At 37.3% G+C, this 21,844-nt stretch overlaps 1 protein-coding gene across 2 annotated transcripts in view; it reads left to right on the plus strand.

The window, feature by feature from the left end:
• Window positions 1-21,844, plus strand: part of LOC100537840 (E3 ubiquitin-protein ligase rnf213-alpha-like) — a 107,233-nt gene that overhangs the window by 69,589 nt on the left and 15,800 nt on the right. For both annotated transcript variants that reach the window (XM_073945083.1, XM_073945084.1), the window contains exons 46-56: window positions 604-709; window positions 794-908; window positions 6,513-6,711; window positions 9,663-9,859; window positions 9,943-10,065; window positions 11,006-11,116; window positions 13,100-13,342; window positions 13,421-13,496; window positions 18,429-18,463; window positions 18,600-18,700; window positions 18,899-19,055. In XM_073945083.1, coding sequence (XP_073801184.1) covers window positions 604-709; window positions 794-908; window positions 6,513-6,711; window positions 9,663-9,859; window positions 9,943-10,065; window positions 11,006-11,116; window positions 13,100-13,342; window positions 13,421-13,496; window positions 18,429-18,463; window positions 18,600-18,700; window positions 18,899-19,055 — 1,463 coding nt within the window. The remainder of the gene's footprint in view (window positions 1-603; window positions 710-793; window positions 909-6,512; window positions 6,712-9,662; window positions 9,860-9,942; window positions 10,066-11,005; window positions 11,117-13,099; window positions 13,343-13,420; window positions 13,497-18,428; window positions 18,464-18,599; window positions 18,701-18,898; window positions 19,056-21,844) is intronic.

Below are 21,844 nucleotides of genomic sequence, written 5' to 3' on the forward strand. Positions count from 1 at the left end.
AAGAAACACATTTTAATAAATATTTCTATATTTCTATTTTCTTCAGACATTTCATTTTTAATTTCAGAGTAAAGTACCAGCTGAATGCAAAATCTGCATTTGGTTGTTTGACCACTGAAAATGTGTCAACTTCAACACTGTCTGACTGACTTCCAACTGGATTTAAACCATGTTTAACATTGAAAATAAGAACAACAATGGAGTTTGTTAAAAAGTAAAAGGAAAGTTAAACACTTAATTTACTTTAATATTAAAATCTACAGTGCTTGTTGCAAATATTAGATGTTATATGTTGTCACACTATTGTCACTTTTTTGTACCAATTTGCCATTTATTTACACCACCACCACCATCTTATTCAAAATGGACCAAGTTTAAAATGTCTTGTTTAAACTACAGTATGTCACAAACATTTATAGTTTAGAGGATAGACTCGAGTCCAACCCAGTACAAGCAAGAAGTACCTAAATAAAGTGGCTAGTGGGGCTATTTGCTTGGTCGACAATTGGCTGTCGAACCCCTGTTCAATATATTGTACAGTGTGGAGGATTTGATTTTATTGAAATGAATAAATATACAAACCACTGTTTCTCATCCCTTCAGGGAGAGACCGCAGGTTCTTGACTAAGGCCCTTTCGCCTTTTGATGACTCTGTGGATAAAAATCCAGTGGTTCGTTCAGTGGTGCTGAAACTCCTGCTCAACTACAGGTGAGTGCAGGGCTTGTTACAGCTCACAGCTTGCTTTTCCTACACATTATGAATGTAATACAATTTTGTCTTCTTCTCCCGCAGCTTTGATCATGTGAAGGATTATCTTCAACAGCATCTGACAGAGGTTGAGCAAAGCAAAATCCTCGAGGAAACTGATAAAGCAGAGCTTTATTGCTTATACATGAACTGTTTGGAGGTTTGTTAATCACTGCCTTCACAAGCTTACTTAATGTTAGTACACCGCAAACAAATGATTTCGTGGTTAGGTTTTGGTCTTGTTTCTAGTCAGAAATAAAGTGAGTTTTTTTCTGTAAAACAAGCAAAATAATCTGCTAATGCAGAAAGTAAAATAATCTTGTTTTTTCTTTTCATGTCAATCAATCAATCAATCAATCAATCAATCAATCAATCAATCAAAGCCTTTATTTGTCACACTTTCATGTAATGAAATAGAACCCTCGGACCATACACAAACATCACATTATAGGGGAAGAAAGGTCAAGGAGAGGTAGCGTTTAGAAAGGGGAAATAGACACATGGGGGGAGAGAGGCGAATAAAACTCCCTCTCACATTACCCTTGAATTAGGGCAGTGTGAGATCATAGAGAATCAAGCACATAAACACATAACATTGCAACAGGGGATGGTAACAGAAGGGGCCCTATCATACACCTGGTGCAGTGTGGCGCAAGACGCGGCGCAGTAGTCTATTGATAGTTTAAGCTTGACGCAAGAGTCGTTTTGAGGCGTTGCGCTACGCTGTTTAAATAGCAAATGCATTAGCGCTCATTTGTGCGCCCATAGGCGTTCTGGTCTAAAAAGGAAGGCATTCTGAGGCGGACCGCTGGCGCATTGCTATTGTGAGAATCTATAATAGATTTTTCATTAGAACAAAACTAACCCGGTCTAAACTCCGGCGCAGAGTTGCGCCTCGCTTACGCACTGCTTAATACACACAAGAGAGCAATAGGCAAATATCTTTACATATGAAAAAAATCAAATATTAAGGATATATATAGGATATAATAAGAATATATATAGGATATAAAAATAAAGGATTAAAATATTACAAAACATATTATTTTCTAGCCTACATAAATATGAAAAACCACTGCTTTTATGTCTTCTTCATCTCGGGAGGCTTTTTCAGTTCATTCATAACAATTTGCTTTTGTATAAAATTAATATTATTAGCAGTATTATTTATTATATCATTATGTATATTTGTTTTATTAAAAACAAGCTTAGATTTGCCCACCTGTCAGGTTTTAGACCATATGGTGCACAGCATGTGTTTTAGGATATAACTCAGGTTTTTGACCACATTTTGCTATTATTATTTATTTATTCGTTTGCTGGAAATTAGAACTAAATTTAGAAATAAACAAAAAAAACAAGCAAACTTATTTATTTATAGACTAATTGATGTCTGTGCGTAAAGGTTTCCCTAAGTGAAAGTGATCCATTATCTCTCATTCTCACGCAGTAGATGCTCTGTTTAACAGTTTTCTGTTAAAAAACTGTTTGCTTGTGAAATGCTCATTTTTTTTCCACTTAGACTTACTTTGCGTCCGGTAAATAGCGAATGCGCACTTGGCGCGACGCAGCTGGGTCTTAAAGGGAATGTGAGATGAGACTCTAATTGGTTTATTCTTAAAACACACCTATAACCCATTAAGAAAATAAACTCAACCCTTTTAGACCATGCGCCGAAGCGCAAGGCAGATTTGCTGTCCTTAAATTAGCAAAAACGCGTCCTGACACGCCCTTAAAGCATTTGCGCCCTGCGTTTTGTGCTCTGCGCATGGACCGTCAAAATAGAGCCCAAGATGTGGATATAGTCCGATGAGGGCGGCAGCCATCCGGTCCTGCAGCTAAAAAGCGCTGGTCACAGACCAGCCTACCCACTACCCATGTTTTTTTTTTTTTTTTTTTTGCTGTTTTTTTTTTATTTATTTTTTTTTTTTTGCTCGGCCCATTGGCAGATTATGTAGCTTATTTTAAGGGAAAAACTCTCATAATTTTGACATTATTTCCTAAGAACAGACAGTGTGTTTTGCTTGTCTAGAAAATGCTTTTTGTTTTAGATTAGAAACAACATAAAAATGGGTAACACTTTACAATAAGGTTCATTAGTTTATGCATTTACTAACATGAACTAATCATGAACAACACTTGTACAGCATTTATTAATCATAATTAAACATTTACTAATGCATTATTAACATTTAAGTCCATGCTTGTTAACATTAGTTAATGCACCATGAGTTAACATGAACTAACAATGAACTACTGTATTTTTATTAGCTAACGTTGACTAGCATGAACAAATACATTAGTAAATGTATTGTTCATTGTTTGTTCCCATTAGTAAATGCATCAATTTACATTAACTAATGAACCTTATTGTAAAGTGTGACCCAAAAATGTTTTGCAGTGTAGTGTATCACATAAAGTATTTTTGATAATGACGTATCTTACTAAACTCTACTATGAAAGAAATTAAATGTGGATCAAGGCTGTTTTTCACTGGTCTTTTTTGATGAAATAGGTTTGAGCTTCATGGATATTCTTTGTCTAGATTTCATTTCTGGGCTTCTCTCAAAAGATGTATTTTTTAAACATAGTTTAAGGGTGTACTTGCACTAGGCACAGTTGCCTTGAACCGAGCTCGGGAGCCATTGTCCCCCTCTTCCACTTCCCTGACGACCTGCATTCACAGTGCAGGTTTATCTTCTGAGCTCAAGCACGCTTATATCAACGATGACGCGACGGTTAAGTTTAAGAGAAGCGCTCTTGCTCAGTACAATGGAAATTGCATTTGTTTTGTTCTTTTGTAATATTTCGAGTTGTTTGGAACGCAATGACACATGGCTGAATTCTTCCGCCGCCGCTTTTGACGCTCATAAATTTTCATAATAGTCCTTGTGCTGCACATATTAGGAGGCTTTATCTGAACTGCAGTGAGAAGTTTGCATCTTTGATAAACTATGACAGTTCACGTTCATTGAAATGTAATAATAATTATTGAGTCCATATGAAACAGTTCTTTAAAATTGACATCACATCTTCAGTTTGAACCCAACTGAACTTCTTCCAATCGGGCCCGGGCCAGCCAATCGAACCGCACCCAGGCACAGAGCACTCACTTGTCGAACGTGTTTGTATAGCTTGATGTTAGTACACCCTAAGTTACATCCTTGAGGCATGAATAGTCCTGACTGACTTAAAATAAATGTTTCTTTGCTACACACATATTCACAATCTACACATATACAGAATCTAAGCTCTGCTGGATTCTGCTGGGTGGTCAAGGGGTGGAGGAGGGTCAGTTTCAAGTAACATTAGATCAATATGTTTTCGTATGTATTCAAACCAGTTCAGTCCAGTGACTGATAGAGTAAGTGTATTTTGTCTAGCAAATGCCTGTTGTCATTTTCAAGCATAATCCGGTCACACTTTATTTTGATGGTCTGTTTGTTGATTTAAGTTACATTGCATCTACATGCCAACTAATTCTCATTAGATTATAAGTAATACTGTTCGGTTGGGGTTGGGGTTGGGGTTAGGGTTACGTTGACATGTTCTTGCACAATTTCTTATAGTCAGTTAAATGTCTGTTGAAGGAGCAAGCGGCAAACTCCTGCTCTCCCTCAGGAAGCCAATACGGAAGTAACTAAAACTGCAATTCATCTGAATTTCCGCTAGTCCTGGCCGCTCCTGGCTCCAAAACAGAGCAAATTTCAATTGAGCCCACTGTTAGAAAGGCCAACTTTACAGCAGAAAAAAAGGTGTTTACAGCCTGGTACAAAAAAAGATTTTGGTTAATACAGGTAATATTACCCTTCATGATAACTGTGAGGGGGTGAATTTTTTTATAACTCATCCGTTTCCTTTATATTAAGTTATATTAAGTTTGCATAATTAAGGGGCGTGGCCACATGAGTGACAGCTAGGTCTCGTTGGTCGCCGTCACGTCACCTCAGCTGAATCCTGCAGATTAGCCACTGAACTCGGCATATTCATCGTATTTCTGTGTTGTTTTATGTGGCTTTACACAGTCAACTGCCTTTTGGACTTGTTTCCTACAATTATTAGATGGCATGGCATGCTGAGTGCACTTAATTGTGCTCACAAACCATTCACGTGGCCTCCGTTTCCCATGTGAGTAAAGTTATATACTTATACACCATCTCTATACATGTATTTATTTTATTTAAGATCATTCATCATTTATATTATATTTAGAGCTGTAATGCACTTCAGAATCTGACTAATTGATTAGCTGTGGGCTCTAGAACAGTCATCTGAAGCGTTGTCATACAGTGTTATGCTGGATTTCATCAATAGTCTTACATTAACTAACACAGACTATATCTGAAGTGTTTGGAAGTAATTCGCGTTTTCCTCCTGTTGAAAAACGTCATAAGAGCAATGTTTAGTGGCTCAATGTATTACAGCAGTGTTTTTAAAAGTCTAAATCTAGGTGTTATCTTTGATTCTGAGCTTTGTCTAGAAAAACAAATTAGCTCAGTGGTTAAGAATAGTTATTATCAGCTGAGGATCATCTCCAGACTCAAATCCATTCTTTCCTTTCAAGATCTGGAAAAGGTCATACATGCTTTTATCACGTCCCGCCTAGACTATTGCAATTCTCTATATGTTGGTCTCCCCCAATCCTCATTGGCACGGTTGCAGTTGGTTCAAAATGCGGCAGCTAGACTTTTAACAGGCACCAAAAAACATGCTCATATCTCTCCAGTTTTAGCATCCCTTCATTGGCTTCCTGTTAATTTTAGAATTCAGTTCAAGATTTTACTTATTGTTTTTAAAGCACTGAATGGGCAAGCACCTTCTTATATATCAGAGCTTATTAACTTACAGTCAACTCCTCGGTCTCTTAGGTCCTCAAATAAAATTTTACTTCATGTTCCTCGGTCACGACTTAAACTGAAAGGGGATAGAGCCTTTGCAGTCGCTGCTCCTCGTTTGTGGAACCAGCTGCCACCGGATATTACAAGTGCTTCTTCTCTCTCTATTTTTAAGTCCAGACTTAAGACACATTTTTATTCTATTGCATTCCCAGGCTTTTAATCTTTATTGTGGTTGTTGCTGTAATACTTTTATTCCTATTATTACTTTTATTGTTATCTTTTACTCTTTTAGAGTGTGTGCTATGGTTTTGTTCAGCACTTTGGTCAGTGCCAAACTGAAGTAAATGTGCTTTATAAATAAACTTTACTTACTTACTTACTAAACACTTCATTGATATAGTATACAACCAAGCACAAGTGGTCAGAATACAAACGAGTCACAGGTGATAAAGTATTAAGCGTTCTCCCAAAGTAAAGTGTGTCTGAACCAGGTCCAAGCTAAATGCCAGCAGGTGTCTGTAGCTCTGCTCACTCTCCGCCTCTTTGCCCTTGTTTGGTATCCCGCCGTGGGTGTGATGACGCGCGAACAAAATGGCGACGGTTGGCCGCGCCTACTTGTGGCTTCTTTTGCGCTCTTTAGAAACCTATGGGGGACGTCACGGATACTACGTCCATATATTTTACAGTCTATGTGAAGGAGCAGTACCAGCAGATATTAAGCAGACAGTTTACTTATACTCAAATGGACCATCAAAATCAAGTGTTACCCATAATCCTAATTAAATGTCTGTTTTAAAATATGTACTTTACTTTCTTCTTTAAGTGAATACAAAAGTTTTTATTCAGAATTAGTAATAGAACTATTCATTCTTTGAGTACATTTAAATATGTTGGGTTATAAATTCAAGTTCCTCTTGTGTCTGCAGGACTCCATGTATGATCGGACACAGTGGCACACGGTAGCAGAACAGCAAAACTGTTTACAAGAAGAAACACGCTTCCTGCTGGAGTTCCTTCAGTCTGATTCTGTGTCTGCGCACACTGCAACTGTGGAGCACCTGCAGCGGTTGGCCAGAGTTCGACTGTGCCTGGATATGGCTGCTGATCTGCTTGTGACTAATGCCGGTAAATGCAGGTCTTTAGTGCTTGTGCTTTAGTGCAGTGTTTCTCAACCACGTTCCTGGAGAACCACCAGCTCTGCACATTTTCCATGGCTGCATCTGAAATTGCCTATTATTAGTAGGCACTGCATTTGAATTAGAATTTACTACTTGACTATTAGAAAGCACATTCTATACAGAATGAATGGAATACGGACGTACTACATTCGCCATTTTGTCACATCAGTTGTGTCACTTCACTCCCATTCCATGAATTCCTTAGCAGTGCATCATGGGATAGCATAGCATGCATTGGATGCACACTTTAGAATGTCGCCGTAAGTACTGTAGTAGCCCTGCTGAAAAATCCAGCCTAAACCAGCCTAGGCTGGTTGTCTGGTTTTAGCTGGTCGACCAGGCTGGTTTTAGAGGGGTTTTGGCCACTTCCAGGCTGGTTTCCAGCCATTTCCAGCCTGGTCTTAGCTGGTTAGGCTGGGAGATGACCAGCTAAAACCAGCCTAGCCAAGCTGGGAGTCCAGCCAAAACCAGCTATATCCAGCTTAAACCAGGCTGGTCAACCTGGTTTTAGCTGGATTTGGCTGGTCATTTTCCAGCCTGACCAGCTAAGACCAGGCTGGAAATAGCTGGAAACCAGCCTGGAAATGGCCAAAACCCCTCTAAAACCAGCCTGGTCGACCAGCTAAAACCAGCCAACCAGCCTAGGCTGGTTTAAGCTGGATTTTTCAGCAGGGAGGTCATCCAGGTTGTTCTCGCATACTGTTTTTCAAACTCTATGAATTTGGACATACTACTTGGCTCTCATGTTGTTTTTAGTGTAATATGTAGTATTTAAGTCTGTGGTTTTGGACGCAGCCCATGTCTCCTTAACCAAGCACACCTGATTCAGATCATCAGCTCATTAGTAGAGACTGACAGACCTGTAATGGGTGTGACAGACAAAGGAGGCATCCAAAACATCAAGTGTCGGTGGTCCTCTAGGAACGTGGTTGAGAATCACTGCTTTAGTGTGTGATTTTACAAAACCTGCCTACCTGTTCTCCAGCAAAAACACACGATTTTTTAAAATGCGCTTAAAGTTTCACCTCTGATCAGGCAAGAATTTTAAAACCGACTCATATCAGTTCTGTTTATTTGCAAACTAATTTCCTAACACAAGTTAAAGTCCATCTGAAATCAAAATTTGTATTGATTATTTTGCTTATATTGTTATTTTTAAGGTGAAAAATTAACCAGTGCAATAGGGCTGGGCGATTTGGCAAAAAAAAAAAAAATCTAGGTTTTTTATAAAGTTTGACCAATTCATGATTTACGATTTCGATTTTTTTTTTTTTTATTGTGTTACTAGTCTTCTTAAAACATTACAACAACATGACTGAAGTAACTTTCTCTTTAAAAGTAACTTAAAACAACTAGTTAAGTAACATTGTAATTTTAATGGCCATGTCATACAAAAATCGGTCAAGGTGTAAATGTCAAACAATTTCACAAGTTAATTAGCGTTGCTGAAGATTTAAATAAGAAATATTTGTGTAAATATTGCAGTTGCAGGAATACAGAGGCATTTTTTGCAAGTTTTGCTGAGTCTAGGAAAGATTGGCTGTCAGCTCGGCTTTGGCTTTGTCTTCTGATTGAATGACAGGTTGTAATGCTGCTGCCTTTTTCTTAAAAAGATACAGTGGAAGAAAAGGACTGAACATCGAAACTGTAAAGCCTAATTTAAGCCAATGTGTGAAGTTGTGGACGCATTTTCCCCCCTTTTAAATACTGATCATTTGATGCTATTTGCTCCACTCTCTGTATTATGCTGCCTGATCTGTCTGGTTTTCAACTAGGTTCGCTAAATGACGTCATAGGGGCGTGTACTTTCATTTTCACTGCTACAGTCCCTCTGCTCTTGTTCAAACCAAAAGATTGGCGCGGTTTTTCACATGGCAGGCTTTTATGTCCTTCATACATGTTGAGATCGAGTTTATCGACTTGATGAGGGACTATGTCTTGACAATCCACACAGACGTGACTCAGACTAATGCAACAAGTAAAATCCTACATGACTTCACACTTTAACAGGCAGTCAAGCAGGTCGCACACCAGAAGTGTCGCGACACGGCGCGCACATGACAGTTTAAACTATCACACAACAGACGCGTACATTCGCATGATAATTAACATGAAACTAATCAGATGGCGCTCTGTGGCGCGGCTGAAATATGACCTGCGTCCTGAATCGGGGTGCTGCACGGCGCGTCGCCGAGAGGCGCTTCTGGTGTGCTTCCTGCTTCATACAGAGTGAACCAAAGCACATTGGTGCCATTATAATGTATTAAATATATATATATAAATATATATATATATATATATATATATATATATATATATATATATATATATATATATATATATATATATATATATATATTTTTTTTTTTTAAATCGTGATTTCTCAATTTGATTCAAAATTAAATCGTCTGAAAACGTAAATTCGAATTAATCGGAAAAATCGGAAAATCTTTATACAGAGTGAACCAAAGCGCATTGGTGCCATTATAATGTATTAAATATATATATATATATATATATATATATATATATAATTTTTTATTTATTTTATTTTTTTTAAATCATGATTTCTCAATTTGATTCAAAATTAAATCGTCTGAAAACGTAGATTCGAATTAATCGAAAAAATCGGAAAAATCGCCCAGCCCTACAGTGCAAGTTAATCCTCTGAAGAAAATGTGTTTGTTTTTGCTAATCTTCAATGAAAGTCTGACCATTTGCTTCGACATTTGGAGTGTGGTCTGTCCATTGATGTCAACCTGGGTGCTTCCATAGCAGCTGCTTAATAGTACCCTCTCTTATCGTTAGTTTGCTATGAGCGTATGATGTGCTCAGTATTCCATTTCTACAAAATAAAAGATTTTTCTGTTGATGTTAATATTATTTCTCTCATTTTAGGCATACATGATGATCCTTCGGCTTTTATTCAAGCGTTTTGGAACAGCGTGGTTAATCTTTGCCGCCAGAGCAGGAATGACTGGTACAGGGTTTACCTCATCAGAAAGCTCTGCAGTCTACAAGGGGTTGAATGTGTCAAGAACCTTCTCCTACAGGAAACATACAGATGGCTGTTTCCCCAGGAGATTCTTGAGATGGTGGGTTTGAGTTCATTTAAGTTTATTATGCTGATATTAGTCACAAGTATTTGTGCTTTAGCTGCTAAATCTGTTTCTTACAGAACCAAGATGACAGTCAGATTGACCAGTATCTAGCATGCGGAGCAGATTACAAGACTATAAGAGACGCAGTTGCCAAATTCATGCTAGACCTAAACATCAACGGAATACAGAAAGCCATTGAGGTATTTGTTTACTTCTTCACAGACGCACACACCATACCTGTCAACATTGGGATATGAAAATAAGGCATATGCCACCCCCCCACCCCCAAAATCCCCAAATTAATATAATAATAAATATTTTGTTAAAATAACTAAATATATGATCATCTGTAGCTGTTTAAATGTAAATAAACAGTCAAACGGTAAGTAGATGTTTTTATTAGTATTATTATTTACAAAGGGATAAAATAAATTGTATGCATTAGAAAAACAAACAGTTTTAACAATTAAAATTAATAGCTATTACAAAGAAATAGAATCAAGACTAAATTTGATTTCTTTAGAAGTTATTACTATTATTAGTTACGTGTATATGTCTGTTCTAACCATTCAATCACGCACCCAAAACCCAGACTTTTGCTCCACTTTAAATCGCATACAGAAACCATTTAGGAAACACAGTCTATTTATTACTATGGAGCAAGCAGCTGACAGTCACGCGCCGCTACATAAACTGACTGTTTTGAGGATTGCATAGGAGGGCGACGGCAACTGTTACGGAAAGATCCCGTCGTTTTTATATTGGTTTCACAATGTTTTCATGCCTAAACACATTTTGGAGGAAATTGATTAAATATTTTCTTCATAACTGGAGAAAAAATCTAAATAAACATGATCAAGAAACCAGTGGTGTGAGTTAGCACTTCTAAAATGCAGCTTAAATACGAATTCAAGGGGGTTCAAAGAATTTAAGCTTTACTTTGCAAATCAATCAGACATTGCAAAATCAGACATTATCATAATTTTTTATTAAGAAATCCTTACATAAACATTGTAATAAAATGGCTTAATATGTTAAATTAAATACTTGTTATTTTTCATCCCCAATTTTGTTGAACTGCTAAACTGCTTTGACTGTGCTGACTAACTGACAGGCCTTTTAAAACATCTTTATTTGAAGGATTGCAACTGCACACCTATGAAGAAAGCAGTTTATGTGCTAATGGCATTTTTCAGAGAAGTCACTTCCCTGCACAGAACTGGAAATCCCAACATGCACCCTAAACCTGAGGTATAAGTACAAACATATGCTACAAATCAAAAAGAAAATCACATTTCACAACCATTTTTTTTATTAATATTGTGTTCTGGAATATATATATATATATATATATATATATATATATATATATATATATATATATATATATATATATATATATATATTAGTGCTGTCAATTGATTAAAAAAAATTAACTAATAAATCACACTTTTTTTGCAAATTATCATGATTAATCACAATTAAACGACTCAAACGTGTCATTTTGGCTATTCAAATGTAAAATTAATGTAAATTCGAGACAAAGAAACTATTTAAATTCAAAATATAATTGTTCATCAGAATTTTTGTCTAACTTGTGACGAAGATTTCTTCATGTAACCAACATACCTGTAACAAATTTCAAAATCCTCAAACTGTTGGCTTGAAACCCATATTCATTACAGAAATAAAAACACAGGCATGTTAGTGCCATTTGAATTTCAAAACAATCAATGCCATTAACAAACAAAAATTCTGATGTGGATTCTGGAAAATGTTGGATTCTAAGTGGACTTCAAAATATTCCAAAATACAGGCATTGAAAAGTTGTATTGCTGAGAGTTGAGAACATTAATTATAAAGTAGAAACGTTTTTGCTTAGTACTTATTAGTATTCAGCCAACTACTACTACAGACAGTCCAGTCTGTTGACATTATCGGGGGACAATGTGGACCTTTTCTTTTGAATGATGTGAACTGAGAGTGAGAATAGTCTCTCACAAGCACCGAATCAGCATATGAATTTCAGTGCCTAATTTTGGTGCCACTGCTGCTGCGACAAGGACGTAAGAAGCATCAAAAGCACGCACAGGTATGCGTTGTTTCACACAAAAGACTATAGAATTCTTATAGGGACTTTGGTCACGCCATCTCTAAACATTTAATTCTAAACAACTTTGAGGGATACGGACATTCGCCATTTGTTCTTGTTTCTAGGAAACACCCACACGCACACATACACTAAAGAGCTTAGAATCTATGCTCTTTGCATACACATGCCCAACAGGTGCAATACAGCGCACCCGGTGAGCGACTCCCTTCAGATTCATCAACACGCACAATCGTGTTCTTCAGATTTGCTTAAACTAAGTGTTCTAAAGTATGGCTGTGTTTTAAAAGCAAGGATTCTGACACAAAAACGTTAAGCAGACGCTTTTCAAAAGTTGCGTGTAAGGGGGGAAATGCGTCAAACTTAACAGTTAACATTTGAGGGCGCATCGAATCAACTTAAAGGCAGAGGAATGGGCTGTCTTTGACAGCTTGCGACATTAACTGGCACTTTCACTGAGTACATGTACATGGACACCAATGCTCTGACTGTAACATGGTTAAGAGTCTACCATGTAAACAGCGATTTTTGATTACCTTGAAGGATCACCCGAGTCACAAAATGTGGAGGTTTTTTTCTTTCCATTCGGCATGCGCTATCAAATTCCATTAAAACAGCACTCTTCCAGCAGTCCTTACTGCATATTCTTATCCAATAATTGTCACGGGGCCATGATCAATATGTTGCTGAATGAGAGTGAACTGCAGTTAAAGTCTAAAGATTAAGAATAAAACACCTGAAATTACATGGAACTCTGGAGGAAACGCTGGATAGCCTGGTGATGCGTCATTATTTTATACTGAAACTTTCCTTCAAAAAAGCGCTTTCTTGGTCGCATCCATATTTCTTTGCACGTTACACACACGTCGGGCACAACAGAAAAAAAAAAAAAAAACGCAACTGCATTAAATGTGTTAATTTTTTTTTAAACACGTTAAATATTGTAAATTAATCACATGCGTTAAAGCACTAATTTTGACAGCACTAATGTATATATATATATATATATATATATATATATATATATATATATATATATATATATATATATATATATATATATATATATACACATACATTTGAATACCTATATCTGATATGCAATTTGTCTTTGTTTTCTGTAGCATTGTGCTGGCCTTGAAGATTTCATCAAAAACTCTGGCATTTTCGTCAATAATGAAATGAAAGCGTTTGCTGAAAAGCTGGTGAGGAATCAACTGGGTGCTCTGCGTGTACGACCACACATGCCTAGCAGAGATCTTTCACTGGTGGAGGTCACAATTCACATGGCAGCTGTCCTTCTGTGTGGAAATTTGCCTTTACTACAGCCACTGCAGAAGCTGGCGTTGTCTCCAAACAACATGATGGTATAAAGCCTTCACTCTACAGCATCATAAAGTCACATGGTGATCTTAAAGTCACGGTTTGTCATGTTCTCTCAACAGGCTTCGTTTATCCCAACTATGCCTGATGACATGTTGGCTGTTGCCCAGCAGGCCATGGGACACCTTCAGTGGTACTGTAAGTGGATTTTTTGTATCTGTGATGCTATAGCATGTGCCAGTATCATGCTGAATTTAAGACTTGATGATACTGTGGCCTTCAAACCTAGATTTTTAAAATTATATTCAATACAATTCAATTCATCTTTATTTTTATCGCACTTTTTACTATGTAGATTGTGTCAAAGCAGCTTAACAGATGAAAAATAGAGAGTCATAATATTTTAAATTGTGGAATGTTTCAGCAATTCAGGTAGAGGTGAGAGAAGTGTAGAATGCTGGTGTAAGTGTAATGAAATTAAAACTGCTTCAGTTCAGTTTAGTTAAAATATCACAGTTAATGTTCAGTTCTGTGTAGGTCAGATCAGTGTAATGCAAACGCCACTGCTTAAGGTCGATCCACTGAAGACCAACCTTTTTGGGAAATGTTCCCGGCTCTGGTTACCCTGTTTATTGCAGCCTAACAATCCTTTAGAGAATAAGGATTTCAAAGTTATGCATTTGTGTTTTAGGTGTTTGCTAATAAAGAGATGTGTCTTTAATCTAGATTTAAACTGGCAGAGTGTTTCTGCTTCCCAAACTGTGCCAGGAAGGCTGTTCCAGTGTTTAGGTGCCAGATATAAGAAGGATCTACCACCTTCAGTCGAATTCGATATTCTAGGAATAATTAATTATCCAGAATTAATTGAGAGTAGTGGTCGTGAGGGGCCATAATACACCAGGAGCTCACTCAAATACTAGGGACCTTAGCCGTTCAGGAAAACGTCAACTAGAACCTAAAGTTCATAGATAAACTTTGATGTTGGCTTGAGAAAGCCAACGTGACTGCGCTAGAACTGGGAATGGCAGTTGGCAGAAAGCACGGCGGCGGTTGCTAGGCAGTTGCTAAAACAATTATGGCATTGTTAGGTGGTTGCTAAGCAGTTGCTAAATGGCAATGCTCGGTGTACATGTTTGACCAAATGCTAATACTTAGTAGGCATTTCTAGCATATGTTATTGCATTTAGATAATCATTCATAGCATGTAGCTAATCGTTATTAGCACTTGGCTTCCATTATCATTGTTACCATGCATAGTACACAGGAGGTCCCATTTGCTAGCATGAGTCAAACAAGCTAATGCCCAGGTCCCTACGATGTTCTAATGTAAAGATATTGCTATTTTTAAATGGTTGCTAGGTTATACTGTTTTATTGCTATGGGGACATTTGACGGGTTAGTGATGATACATCAAAGCTTCTTGGCAATATGAGTGATCTAAATCAACCCCGATGTTTCTATGACAGTCTTTATGAGTGTCAAAAACTGGACTTGAACATTGTGTATTCCTGGTGTTGGGTTGCGGCTGGAAGGGCATTCGCTGTGTAAAACAAATGCTGGATAAGTTGGCGGTTCATTCCATTGTGGCGACCCCTGATTAATAAAGGGACTAAGGGAATGAACATTATGTAAAAATGGCTTGCCGTATTTTTTTGAAAATACAATGCTTAATAAGTGTGAAAGTGACACATGCAAAAATGGCTTGCCATATATGTAAAAAATATGGAGTGTAAGTCAAAAATAAAGCCATATTTTGAGAAAAATAATGCTTAAAAATTATTTATTGGAAAACTATAAGTCTGATAAATGTTAAAGATATAGCAACAAAATCTAACGCATCTAAATACAGCTTTTGGCCAAATTTGGGGCTTGTATAATTTTTTTATATGCCCGGGTTATAAAAATTTAATATTTAACATTTTTAATTTAAAAAACGATAAGTCTTATAGGCATGAGGAGATATGGCAACAATCTTGAATGCAGAAAGCACATTTTGACCACATTTGGGCCTTGTGGCATGAACGGCCTAGGAGGAGATACGTTTGTTTTCAAGGACAGAGTAGTATAACAGTATGTTGGCTTTCTCATGCCAACATAATAAGATCTAAAAATGTATATAATGTTTAATAGGGAGCCAGTCCAATGCTGATAGAATCAGACTAATATGAACATATTTCTTAATTTTAGAAAGCACTCTAGCAGCTGCATTTTAAACTATTGCTAGTTAGGCCTACAAGGCAACCACATTGTAATGCATTACAGTAGTCTAACCCAGAGGTCATAAAAGCCTGAACAAGTTTTTCCACATTAGATGTTGAAAGCATATTTGGAATTATCAACACTTAAGATAAAAAAGCAGTTTTACAGATGCTTGAAATGTGGCCTTTAAATGACACGGTGCTATCAAATATCACCCCAAATTTTTGACTGAAGCTGAGGAGCTCTCTTTTAACAATTTAGGCACAATGTCTAAAGCGTATGACGCAAAAGTATAAAGGCTGTGTTCGAATATACTTTTGCTGTTTTAAGGATGGAAAAATATGATCTGCGCCATGGCGCATGGTCTAACAGGGTTGCGCTTATTCTCTTAATGAGTCATGGCTGTGTTTTGCATAATGTGCATCAAACCAATCAGAGTCTCATCACCCATTCCCTTTAAGAGTCAGTTGTCACGCAATGGTGCATTTGCTGTTTACATGGCCAACTTTGTAAAGCTGAATGCTTCTCTAGCGAGAAAACTGTTAAACAAACCATCGCAAGGAGAAAGAATGAGCCTCCTCCATTCGGCCTCTTCACTTTACTTTTACTCTTTACTCCTTTACTTTCGTGGATAAGGAAACTGTGTTGTACCCACTCCACTGAAGACATCCATTAGCCTACATAATTAATTTTGTTTGTTAAGTGCAAAGATTTGTTTCAAAACTATTTCTAAATTCAGTTCTAATTTCCAGCAAACTAATTAATGAACAGTAATAACGAAGTGTGGTCAATTATTATTGTTATATCTAAACACACGTCCTATTCTTATGCCCCACATGGTGATGCATACGCCTTTAAAACTCTAAAAATCTAAACCTGTTTTTATTAAAACAAATATACATTTGCATTTAATAAATATTGTTGCCAGTAAAAATAACATTATCCAAATGTAAATTGTCATGAATAAACTAAAAAAAAAAACCCTGAGATAAAGAAGGCATGGAGCTAGTGGTTTTATATTTATGTAGAAAATAATAATTTAAGTATCATTTTAATCCTTTTTTTCCCAAATGTAAAGATTTTTGTGTATTGCTCTACATCCTGTGTGTATAAAGCAATGTGTAAGCATTTGGACTTGCATAGGCTCACAACTAACGCGCTCTGCGCTGGACTTTAGACCAGCTTTTAGTTGGTCAATGGAACAATCTATTTCAGTTCCTCAAAATAGCAACGCACCAACAATGCGCCTTAAAACACCTTCTTCTTAGACTGGCACACCCATGAGTCCACAGTGGCGCAAATGGATTTGCTATTTAAACCACGTGGTGCAAAATGTGAAAATGAGGCTTGCGCTGGTCTAAAATAAGCAATAAATCGCGCAGTACACATCTTGCCACAGGTAGGTAGATAGGGCCCAAGGACTAAAATGAACATCCATCAAGAGTTAGACAGTATTACAAGTTTTTGTGTGTAAGGTTTTTTGGTATAATAAGTAACTTTTTAATCTGAATTTAGTAATAAAAGGTTTTTAGTCATCCAATTTTTCAGAAATACAGGGCCCTATCATACACCCGGCGCAATGTGGTGCAAGACGCATTGCAATTGCTATTTGCTACTTTCACCTCGGCGCAAGGGTCATTTTGAGGCGTTGCGCCACACTGTTTAAATAGCAAATGCATTTGTGATCATATGTGCGCCCATAGGCGTTCTGGTCTAAAAAAGCAGGCGTGTTTTGGCGCGTTGCTATTTTGAGAAACTGTAAATAGTCTGTTCTTTAGACCAGAACAAAGTCGGTCTATTGTCTGGCGCAAAGTGTGTCTGGCTTACACACTACACACAAGATGTAGAGCAATACGCAAATATCTTTACATATGCAAAAGATATAATATATTAAGGATATATATAGGATATAATAAGGATATATATAGGATATAAATATAAATGATTCAAATATTACAAAACATATTAATTTCTAGCCTACATGAATTTAAAAACCACTGCCTTCATACTTTCTTCATCTCGGGAGGCTTTTTCAGTTTATTCAATTTGCTTTTGTATAATGTTATTATTATTAGCAGTATTATTTATCATATCCATATTTATATTTATTTTATTAAAAACAAGCTTAGATTTGTCTACCTGTCAGGGTTTAGGCCATATGGGGCAGAGCAGGTGTATTTGGAAATAAATGACCACACTTCGTTAATATTGTTTATTTATTCGTTTGCTGGAAATTAGAACAGAATTTAGAAATAGTTTTAAAACAAATTTTTGCGCTTAACAAACAAACTTAATTATTTATAGGTTAACTGATGTCTGTGCATAAAGGTTTCCCTACCCACGAGAGCAAAAGCGAAAGTGAACTTACTTTATGTCCTGTAAATAGCAAATGCGCTCATGACGTGATGCAGCTGGCTCTTAAAGGGAATGGGAGATGAGACTCTGATTGGTTTATTCTCAAAACACACGTATAACTCATTAGGAAAATAAACTTAACCCTTTTAGACCATGCGCCAGGACGCAAAGCGGATTTTCCCATCCTTAAATTTGCAAATATGGATTCTGACTTAGGAATACCCTAGCAAAACGGTTTATGATTACGATTATGCAATTACTCACAACAAAACATTAAACAATGGTCGCAAACTATACTGTATCAAAGTTCTGTAATGTGACATTCTAAAGTGAAGCAGGGATATTCAAAAAGACAGAAAGAACGTTTTGATTTTACTATTTGAATACGTAGGTAAAGGTACATTAAAAGCAGCAAATACATTTATAAATAAGATCCAGTAATTCCTGTCATTCCAGAAAATTTCCTGAAATCTTCAATTTAAACACAATTTTAAATGTTTTTGACATTGACAAGGCATTCTACATTGAAATAAAACGATCTCTATTTCAGTCTAAATCTCTGATGTTTTTTAACAGTCTGTCCTAATGGTCATCCATGCACTGTTGGTGAGGTAGGTCATGTCACTTATTTGCTATGATTTGGTTTACCATTAGTGCATGTACTGTATATAATACTGAATTAAATTTAATTAGAAAATTATATGTTTTTTTCTCCCAAAATCTAAATAATTTCATACATTTTTCCAGTGTGGTCAACCTATGGAGGTTAGTCGCTGTCCGGACTGTGATGCAGAAATAGGTGGATCCAACCACAGACCTGTTGATGGTTTCCGAGCCATGCAAATACAGTAAGTTACACCTGTAGTATTTGTGTTTTTACTGTTGTATTGGTAACACTTTACTTGAAGTCATGAGTTGTGATACTCATTAGGTGTCATTTATTCAGTCATTTTAGATGCAAAGATGACATTGTTTGAGAGATGTCTATTTTGTATGTTTCCTCAAACAGAAGAATTTATTTTGAGCTAATTGTTTTATCTGTACAGAGTGGATCGTACTCAATCTGGACACATTCTGGGTGATGCTCAACGTCGTGACCTCCCTGACATGCAGGACACTAAGAACATGTCACCTGCCCCCTTCGCTCTTCTCAGACTGCTCACACACATGTCCATGTTGATAGGAACTCAGAACAATCCACAGGTACTGCATTCTATATATCTTGATTCAATTATGCTTTAAACATGCCATGAACATTAGCGACTTATCATTCCAGAAGAAATCTGGAACAAGTCCTTCAAATAGCCAGCTTTGCTAAGCCAAATATAAAAACGGCATGCATTGCTTAAGGGCGTACTCACACTATGTACAGTTGCCCTAAACTGGGCCGAAGCACGCTTGTCCCCCCTCCCGACTCCCCCAATGGCCCGCACTCACAATGCATTGGAGCCTGAGCACGCTTCCGTCATCGATGATGCGCTGTTCAGCAAGAAGCGCGCTCGCTCAGCACAGCTGAGATTTCTTTAGTTATGTTGTTTCAGTCATTTGAGATGCAGTGACACGCAGTCAAATATTTCACCGAACAGATCAGCCACTTTTTACGCACTAAGTGTGGATTTTTCACAGATTTCAATAGAGTGTAAAAAATATTGATGTTCTGTGGGTCTCGTCTATCCAAACTGATCTCTATTTGGTATTTTCTATTAGATTTGAGTCAGGTGATTGGCTGGGCCATTCTACAGCTTGATTTTTTTTCTCTGAAAGCATTTAAGAGTTTCCTTGGCTGTGTTTTGGATCATTGTCTTGCTGAAATTTCCACTCTAGTTTCATCTGCTAATGTAGAGGTTCAACTGAAGCAGCTAATATTAATTTACACTGACGAAGGGCAGAGGATTGCTGAATAACTTCTGAGAGATTTTACCTGCTGTCTGGGCTTTCACTGCCTTTCCACACCTTCCTTTCTTCATGTGTTCGACATTTAATTTTATTACACTTAACTTAATTTGAAAACTATTTAGATTTGTTTTCTTTTCATATATGCATTTCTTTAGTTGTTATCAACATCTGGTGAAAATTTCAAGTAACAGCACCTTTAGAAATGGTGAAAAATGGTGACGTGTTGAATACTTATTTCCCCCACTGTATTTTAAAAGTTCTCCAAGATGATTAAATGCAGTTGTATTAAAAATAGCAACACAACATAAGCAACACCTATGTTATTAGCAATAATAATATTTGTAAATTGCAAATGATCTCCTTGTAGATGTGATACTGACTATAATCCGACAGAGCATTCAAATGATATACGTATAACAGTTGCTTATTTAGTGAATGTAAACAAACAATAAACTAAGAGTGTACTCACACTAGGCTATCCGAATTGTGCCCGCGCATGTTTGACCCCATATCCCCAGTTTGTTTGACAAGTGTGAGAGCTCCGAATCTCGCCAGGGTGCGGTTTAGTTGGCCAGCCCTGAACACGATGTCACTTTTAAGGGACTGTTAGAATATGAATTTATTAATCCTTCTTACTTTTCAATGCATGCGAACTGTCATAGTTTATTAAAGATGCGTACCCCTGGCTGCACGTTCAGCATCTTTAGCTCCCAATATGTGCAGCACGATAACTTTCATGAAACCTTTTGTGTCAGAAGTGGTGGATCTGTTCAGCAAAATATTTGACTGTGTGTCATCGCATTCCTAAAGACTTAAAATAATACACAACAATGTAACTAAAGCAATCTCTTATGTACTAAGCGAGAGCACTTCTCTTCCTAATTTATGGAGGTAACAGTCGCTTCATCAATGACATAAGCAGGATCGGGCTTGGAAGGTGAAACTGCAGTGTGAGTGCAGGCCAAGGGGGAGAGAGGAGGGGGACAATCGTGCTCAGACACGGTTCAAGGCAACCGTACCTAGTGTGAGTACACCCTAAGGTGATGTGGTCCCAGTATTGGGCCGCTTGTCAACAGGTGTCCTAATTGACTGTCACCTGGGCAAAGATGAAGTGATACTCTAAACTCGAAAAAAGGTAACTGTATAGGCCCATTCTTTAAAAATAAAATTCAAGAACAGTACTAAAGAAGAGGGGGAGGGCAGCTTTCACGGCTAAAATTGTACAAATCCTCTACCAGCCAGGCTTCAATGGATGGATGGATGGATGGATGGATGGATGGATGGATAGGTGGATGAATGGATGGATGGAAGGATGGATGGAAGGATGGATGGATGGATGGATGGATGGATGGACAGATTACTAAATAGATAGATTGTTGGATGGATGGATGGATGGATGGATGGATGGATGGATGGATGGATGGATGGATGGATAGATGGATGTTGGGTGGATGGATGGATGGACAGATAACTAAATAGATAGATTGTTGGATGGATGGATGGATGGATGGATGGGTGGATGGATGAATGGATGGGTGGATGGATGAACAGATTACTAAATAGATTGTTGGATGGATGGATGGATGGATGGTTGGGTGGATGGATGGATGGATGGACAGATTACTAAATAGATTGTTGTAAGGATAGATGGATGGATGAATGGATGGTTGGGTGGGTGGATGGATGGTTGGGTGGATGGATGAATGGATGGACAGATTACTAAATAGATGGATGGATGGATGGATGGATGGATGGATGGTTGGGTGGATGGATGGATGGATGGACAGATTACTAAATAGATAGATTGTTGTATGGATATATGGATGGATGGATGAATGGATGGTTGGGTGGGTGGATGGATGGTTGGGTGGATGGATGAATGGATGGACAGATTACTAAATAGATGAATGGATGGATGGATGGATGGATGGATGGATGGATGGGTGGATGGATGATGGACAGATTACTAAATCGATGGATGGATGGATGGATGGATGGATGGATGGATGGATGGATGGATGGGTGGATGGATGGACAGATTACTAAATGGATGGATGGATGGATGGATGAATATGTTTGAATTGAAGACAATATTT

This window comes from Danio rerio, chromosome 3 (genome assembly GCF_049306965.1).
Source record: "Danio rerio strain Tuebingen ecotype United States chromosome 3, GRCz12tu, whole genome shotgun sequence".
Taxonomy (NCBI): Eukaryota; Metazoa; Chordata; class Actinopteri; order Cypriniformes; family Danionidae; genus Danio; species Danio rerio.